The sequence below is a fragment of the Apium graveolens genome, chromosome 3 (genome assembly GCF_009905375.1).
Source record: "Apium graveolens cultivar Ventura chromosome 3, ASM990537v1, whole genome shotgun sequence".
Taxonomy (NCBI): Eukaryota; Viridiplantae; Streptophyta; class Magnoliopsida; order Apiales; family Apiaceae; genus Apium; species Apium graveolens.
Genome location: NC_133649.1, coordinates 174,405,933 through 174,413,823, shown reverse-complemented (window position 1 = coordinate 174,413,823; position 7,891 = coordinate 174,405,933). Strand labels below are relative to the sequence as shown.

Below are 7,891 nucleotides of genomic sequence, written 5' to 3'. Positions count from 1 at the left end.
ACAGATTGGTTGCTTGCCATATTGGCTACAAGTTTTTTGGTTGCTTTGTTTGCTTTCCTACTGGTAGAATTTCCTTAGCCTTAGTCCATGCCAAGTGTTTGGGACTTCTGAGCCATCCATGTTCAGGAGCTTGTAGGTTCCTGGCCTGAGGACTTCTTTGATCTTGTATGGTCCTTCCCATTTGGGCATTAACTTTCCAGTTCTTGTGGGATCTGATGCTTCGGTGTCTCGAAGAACTAAGTCTCCAACTTGGAAGTTTTTGACTCTTGACTTCTTACTGAAGTGCTCTCTTGTTTTCTCCTTGTATTTTTCCATCTTTTCTACAGCTTGGTCTCGGACCTCATCAATTAGCTCCATGTTTATTTTGAGTCCTTCTTCATTTACTTCTTCTTCAAAGTTTATTGCTCTGTGAGAAGGAGAGCCAACTTCAATAGGAAGCATTACTTCTGTTCCATAAGCTAGTTTGAATGGAGTTTCTCCGGTGCTTGTCCTTGGGCTTGTCCTGTAGGACCAAAGGACACTTGGTAGTTCTTCTGGCCATTTGCTTTTGCTTTCTTTGAGTCTTTTCTTGATACCTCGGAGCAGGATTCTGTTAGTTACTTCTACTTGGCCATTTCCTTGGGGATATGCCATTGATGATTTTTTGTACTTGATCCCGCGCTCTTGGAGGTAGGACTCGAACTCTTATCCAATGAATTGGGGCCCATTGTCTGATACTAGGACTCGCGGTATCCCGAACCTCATCAAAATGTTGTCTATAAACTTTATACAGTCTTGTTGATTGATTGTCCTCATTGCTTTTGCTTTAACCCATTTTGTCATGTAATCAATAGAGACTAGTAGGTACCTGAGGGGACTGAGGATGGTAGGACTGGTCTTATCCGGGACACGTTGCTGAAGAGCTGGCATTCCTTGCACTTCTTGACGAATTCTATTGCATCCTGATGAATGGTTGGCCAGTAGTAGCCTTGTCTTATAATCTTATGAGCTAGGGCTTTTGCAGACATGTGGTCTCCGTATATCCCTTCGTGCACTTCTGCTAAACAGTACTTTGCTTCTTATGGGCCAATACATTTCAGGATAGGAGATGAGAAGGTCCTGCGGTAGAGTACTCCTTCTTCGAGGAAGAACTTGGCTGCTTTTGCTTTCAATCTTTGAGCTTTTCCTTTGTCTTCTGGGAGCTCCCCTTTGTCCAAGTAGTTTATGAAGGGAGTCATCCAGTTTTGAGTGCTCTCTATCTCCAAGATCTTACCGGATTCAATGGATGGTTTATGGAGTTCTTCGAAGTAAACTGAGCAGTCTAGATCTGATGAGTTCCAGACTAATTTGGATAGGATATCAGCTTCTTCATTTTCTACTCGGCATATCTGAAGGACTTGGTGGCTTGGAATTGAAGCTAAGTAGCTCTGAACCAGTGCTTGGTACTTCGCCAGAGTAGGGTCCTTTGCTATGTATTCTCCATTTGTTTGCTTGACCACTATCTGGGAGTCGCTGTATATTTTTAAGTCTTGGACCCTTAGAGTCCTGGAGAGCTTTAGTCCTGCGATCAATGCCTCATATTCCGCTTGATTATTTGTTGCTGGGAAGCTGAAAGATATAGCTGTCTGAATCTTGAATCCTTCTGGACTCTTGAGTATGAGTCCGGCTCCTGACCTCTCGCTTGTTGAAGAACCATCTACCTTTAAGGTCCAGGCTCCCGGACTTGTATCATTTTTTGGGTCCTGGTCCATGTCCATTGGTTCTGGATCTTCTTCTGGGAAGTTGCATTCGATTATGAAATCTGCAAGAGCTTGAGCTTTGATTGCAGTCCTGGGAATGAAGCTTAGATTGAACTGGCTCAACTCCACAGCCCAATTGACAAGTCTTCCCGAGACATCTGGCTTTTGAATTATTTTCCTTAATGGTTGATTTGTCACTACTCTGATTTCCCTCCCTTGGAAGTAGTGCCTGAGTTTTCTTGAGGTTGTAACCACGGCAAAGGCAAACTTCTCCAATCTTGGGTATCTTATTTCTACATCTTTTAAAACTTGGCTTACATAGTAGACTAGTTGCTGTGTTCCATTCTCTTCCCTGATTAGGGCAGCTCCTACGGCTTGTGCTCCTGCTGACAAGTATAAGTAGAGAGGCTCTCCCAGCTGAGCTTTAGTTAGGACTGGTGGCTGAGAGAGGTAGGACTTGATTTCTTCGAATGCCTTTTTCCACTCTGGACTCCAGTTCACCTCTTTCTTGTTTGTTGCTCCTTTGAGTAAATCAAAGAATGGTAGGCACCTCTCTGCTAGCTTTGAAACAAATCTCCTGAGTGCTGCTAGGGACCCTGCTAGCTTCTGCACATCTTTTTGGGTCCTGGGAGCTTTCATCTCCTGGATTGCTTTTATTTTCTCTGGATTGGCTTCTATTCCTCTGTTGCTGATCATGAATCCTAAGAACTTGCCTGCTCCTACTCCGAAGGTGCATTTTTCCGGATTCAGCTTGAGTTGGTGCTTCCTCAGGTTGTCAAAGCACTCCTTCAGATCTTCCACATGTCCTGGTATAGTTGTTGATTTCGAAATCATGTCATCGACATAGCACTCCAAGTTTCTCCCAATATGGGACTTGAATATCTTGTTCATGGCTCTTTGGTAAGTGGATCCTACGCTGGTAAGCCCGAAGGGTAGCATCACATAAGCATAGACTACTCTGTGAGTTATGAATGCTGTTTTAGGAATGTCCTTCGGGTTCATCTTTATCTGGTTATATCCGGAGAAGGCGTCCATGAAACTAAGCATAATGTGTTCGGAGGTGGCATCTATTAGTTGATCAATGTTTGGAAGAGGATACGGGTCCTTCGGGCATGCGTCATTCAGGTTAGTGTAGTCCACACACATTCTCCATTTGCCGTTGGACTTCTTAACCATGACCACATTAGCTAGCCACTCCGGATATTTGATTTCTTTGATGATTCCTGCTTTGAGTAGCTTTTCTACTTCTTCGTCAATGGCTCTTTGCCTCTCCGGAGTAAAGTTTCTTCTCTTCTGTTTTACTGGTTTTCTGTTGGGGTTGACATCCAAGCTGTGCATTGCTATGGACTCATGTAGTCCTGGAATGTCCCTTGGACTCCAGGAAAAAACATCTATGTACTCCCGGAGCAAGGATACTAATCTCTCCTTGAAGGACTCCTCGAGTCCTGACCCAACTTTCACTTTTTTGCTAGAATTGCTTTCATCTACCTGGACTTTGTTGTGCATATATTGTGTATTTGATGATTTCATAAACAAAACATCTAAGTAGATTTTACTTAGTGAAATAATGTAGCACTCAACGGGTAAGAATTATAGTCCCGACAGATGACTCATTATAGTCTCGACGGATGATTAACTTATTATCCATCGAATGAGTAGCTTATGTAATAATAAGTTTGTAGCACAGTGATGTATGCACCTTTGTATAGAATCTGTAGTAGCATATAAGTCATATTGACTTTAACTAGATATGCAGAATAGGTTGATTAATTGTACATAAGTAATGTCTTGTAATTTTGTATAAGTGAAATGAAGTCAAGTGCCAAAATAGCTACCGACGGATGATTAACAAAGCCTTCGACAGATGATCAAATGACTATCAACAGATGTTTAACATAGCAGTCGATGAATGATCAATTAAGTCATCGACGGATGATCTAAAAGTCGACAGATGATCATATCAAGAATTTAAACATCAGTTGAACAGTGAAAGCTGACACACAGCCGTCGAGTTGGATACAAACACATTGTGGAAGCCCATTAACTGGGTAATAGAGGACGGAAAGCAGCAAAGATTAAGACTGTTAGATTTTATATTTGTTCAGTCTTTTTGACTTTGTAATCTTGGTATTATATAAACCAAGAGAGTAGCAAATAGAAAAATAATTGAGATAGCTGAGAAACATAAAAATAGAGAAATCTTTGTAAGCATAATCTTTAGCAATTCCTGTATTCTCAGCAGTTCTATTTGTAAGCAGCTGTGGGCATTTCTGCACACAGAGTCCTCTCGATATATTATATATATCTCTCGTGGAATTGTTTAAATCCACCAGAAAGTTTTTAAAGACTCTTGTTTTTAATTACTTGTGTTTTGATTCATTGAAGTTTATATTCCGCATTGTGCTAATCAAAACAAATATATCAATAATCGAGTTGAACATTTTTATTTCAAGAAAAAGTTCAAGAATTCCATTCAACCCCCCTTCTGTAATTCTTGCTACATTGTTAAGGGACTAACAATTGGTATCATAGCAAGCTCTTAATCTACAAAGAGTTTAAAGATCAAAACAATTCAGCAAGATGAACAAGAAAGATGTTGGAGTCAAGATTCCTTTTCTTGATAAAGATAATTACCATCATTGGAAGGTAAAGATGCATCTTCATATGCTTTCTCAAGATGAGGCCTATGTGGACTGCATAGAAAGAGGCCCTCATGTTCCAATGAGAGCTGTAACAGGAAATGAACCATCTGTTCCAAAGCCAAGGCATGAATGGTCTGATCCTGACATTGAACAAGTCAGGAAAGATAAAAAGGCCATGAACATTATATTCAATGGTGTTGATGCAGACATGTTTGATAACATCATCAACTGCAAGACTGCCAAGGAAGTTTGGGACACAATACAGATAATCTGTGATGGTACTGAGCATGTAAGAGAAAATAAAATGCAGCTCCTAATTCAGTAATATGAGCATTTTCATAATGAAGAAAGTGAGTCACTCACTGATATTTTTAGTAGATTCCAAAAACTACTAAATGCTCTTAAGTTGCATGGAAGAGTCTATCAGACTAAAGACTCCAATCTGAAATTTCTCAGATCTCTTCCAAAGGAATGGAAACCAATGACAGTCTCATTGAGAAACTCACAAGATTATAAGGAGTTTACTTTAGAGAGAATGTATGGCATTCTGAAAACCTATGAGCTTGAGATAGAGCAGGATGAAAGAATGGAGAGAGGAAAGAAGAAAGGAGGATCCATTGCACTAGTTGCTGATCTGGAAAAGGAGAAAGAAGCGAAGATGGAAGTTGTGGAATCAACTTCAAAGGTCTGTGAAAGCAAGGGTAAGGGGCTAGCTGCAGAAAGTGAAGATTCATTGAGCCAAGATGACATGGAGGACATTGATGAGCACCTAGCATTCCTTTCAAGAAGATTTGCCAAGCTCAAGTTCAAAAAGAACTTTGGAGCAGCCAAGCCAAATAGAAACATGGTGGATAAGTCAAAATTCAAATGTTTCAAATTTGGCTTGGCAGGGCATTTTGCAAATGAGTGTAGAAAGTCAGATTCCAGTAAGAAAAGGTTTGAGTCTGTAGATTACAAGCATAAATACTTCGATCTACTCAAACAAAAGGAAAGGGCTTTTATTACACAAGAGAATGACTGAGCAGCTGATGGTTTGGATGAAGATGAAGATGTCAGCTATGCCAATCTAGCCCTAATGGCCAAGTCTGATGAAACAGAGACAAGTTCCTCAAGCAATTAGGGAAACAGAAGGAATCTTTGGTACTTGGATAGTGGTTGTTCAAGACACATGACTGGTGATTCTACCCTGCTCACAGAGTTTAAGGAGAGAGCTGGCCCAAGTATTACTTTTGGAGATGACAGCAAAGGATATACTGTGGGATATGGCTTGATTTCAAAGGACAATGTCATCATTAAAGAGGTTTCCTTAGTGGATGGTCTCAAACACAATCTGTTGAGTATCAGCCAGCTTTGTGACAAAGGCAACTCAGTAACCTTCAATAAACAAGCCTGTGTTGTGACTAACAATCAAGACAACAAAGTGGTTCTCACTAGTGTGAGAAGAGGAAATGTGTATCTAGCTGACTTCAACTCAACTAAAGCAGAATCTGTAACTTGTCTTCTCAGTAAAGCAAGTCAAGATGAAAGTTGGCTATGGCACAAGAAGCTATCCCATTTAAACTTCAAGACCATGAATGAGCTGGTAAAGAAAGAGCTATTAAGAGGCATTCCTCTAGTGGAGTTTACAAAGGATGGACTGTGTGATGCCTGCCAAAAAGGGAAGCAGATCAAAGCATCATTCAGGAAGAAACTTGATTCAGGAAATGAAGAGCCTCTGCAACTGCTTCACATGGATTTGTTTGGACCAGTCAATGTATTGTCAATTTCAAAGAAAATATTTTGCCTAGTAATTTTAGATGATTTCTCAAAGTTCTCTTGGACATATTTCCTAAAGTCTAAAGATGAGGCTAGTGAAATCATCATCAATCACATAAGGCAAGTTAACAATCATCCTGATTTCAAAGTTAGGAAAATCAGGAGTGACAATGGAACTGAGTTCAAGAACTATGTCATGAGAGCATTTTGTAAGGAAAACGGGATCTTGCATGAGTTTTCAGCAGCAAGGACTCCACAACAGAATGGATTAGTGGAAAGAAAGAATAGATCTCTTATTGAAGCTGCAAGGATAATGCTTGAAGAATCAAAATTACCAATATATTTCTGGGCTGAAGCTGTAAACACTGCATGCTACACTCAGAACATCTCTCTGATTAATCAAGCAAGATGCATGACACCTTACCAATTATTCAAGAACAAGAAGCCAACTCTAAACTTTCTTCATGTCTTTGGCTGTAAATGCTATATTCTGAGAAATCAAACTGATCAAAATGGGAAGTTTGATGCCAAAGCAGATGAAGGTATTTTTGTTGGATATGCTGTTGGTAAAGCATATAGAGTCTACAATCTAAGAACCAACATTGTTGTTGAATCTATACATATTGTGTTTGATGATAAAAAGATAGAAGGACTAAAAGATGGAGATTACCATGAGAACCTCAAATTCGACAATGTTGAGATGGTCAGTGATGAAAGTGATGATGAGAGTGATCAAGAAACAGTGTCTAAGGATAATACAGACAAATCTACCACCAATGAAGCACATAACTCAACATCCATCGAGTTACATAATGCTTCATCCGTCGGAAGGCAATCTGTGTTATCCGTCGAAAGACAACCTGCCTCATCCGTCGGTACTCAAAATTCACCATCCGTCGGGTTATCTAAAGGAGCAGGAAATCAAGGAAGGTCACCTATAGAAAGTACCCCTTTCTCAAATCAAAGATCCACAAACTCAGGGGGAGTTTCTAGCAATCAAAACTCAATCACACATCAAGACAACATTGAGGTCTCTTCATCTAGAGCTAATCTACCTCAACCAAGGAAATGGACAAAATATCACCCCTTTGAACTGATTATTGGTGATGTTTCTTCTAGAGTTCAAACCAGGAGAGCAACTCAAGAAGAATGTCTATACAGCAGCTTTCTGTCAAAGGAAGAACCAAAGAAGGTAGAAGAAGCCTTGTTAGATCCTGATTGGATTTTAGCTATACAGGAGGAGCTAAACCAATTTGAAAGGAATAAAGTATGGAAGCTGGTACCCAAGCCTAAAGGAAAGAATCCAATAGACACCAAATGGGTATTCAGAAACAAGATGGATGAAAATGGTATAGTAGTAAGGAACAAAGCCAGATTGGTTGCTAAAGGCTATTGCCAGCAAGAAGGAATATATTTTGATGAAACATTTGCTCCTGTTGCAAGACTTGAAGCCATCAGAATCTTCTTAGCCTATGCAGCCCATGCCAATTTCAAGGTCTATCAAATGGATATCAAAAGTGCCTTTTTAAATGGAGATTTGGAGGAAGAAGTGTATGTTAGTCAACCTCCTGGCTTTGAAGATCCAAATTTTCCAGAGTATGTCTATTATCTACTGAAAGCACTTTATGGACTGAAGCAAGCACCTAGAGCCTGGTATGACACTTTATCAAAGTTCCTTTTGGAAAATCAATTCACAAGAGGTACTGTAGATAAAACTTTATTTTTCAGAAATGTTAATGGCTCTAGCATACTTGTTCAAATTTATGTAGATGATAT

At 39.8% G+C, this 7,891-nt stretch overlaps 1 protein-coding gene across 1 annotated transcript; it reads right to left on the bottom strand.

Moving 5' to 3' along the window:
* Positions 1 to 1,058: 1,058 nt before the first annotated feature.
* Positions 1,059 to 3,224, bottom strand: LOC141714728 (uncharacterized). Its single transcript, XM_074518228.1, has 3 exons — positions 2,964 to 3,224; positions 2,432 to 2,822; positions 1,059 to 2,011 (listed from the first exon to the last, which is right to left on the bottom strand). Exons 1-3 carry the CDS (start codon positions 3,222 to 3,224, stop codon positions 1,059 to 1,061), a joined length of 1,605 nt encoding a protein of 534 aa, XP_074374329.1.
* Between the last annotated feature and the right edge of the window lie 4,667 nt (positions 3,225 to 7,891).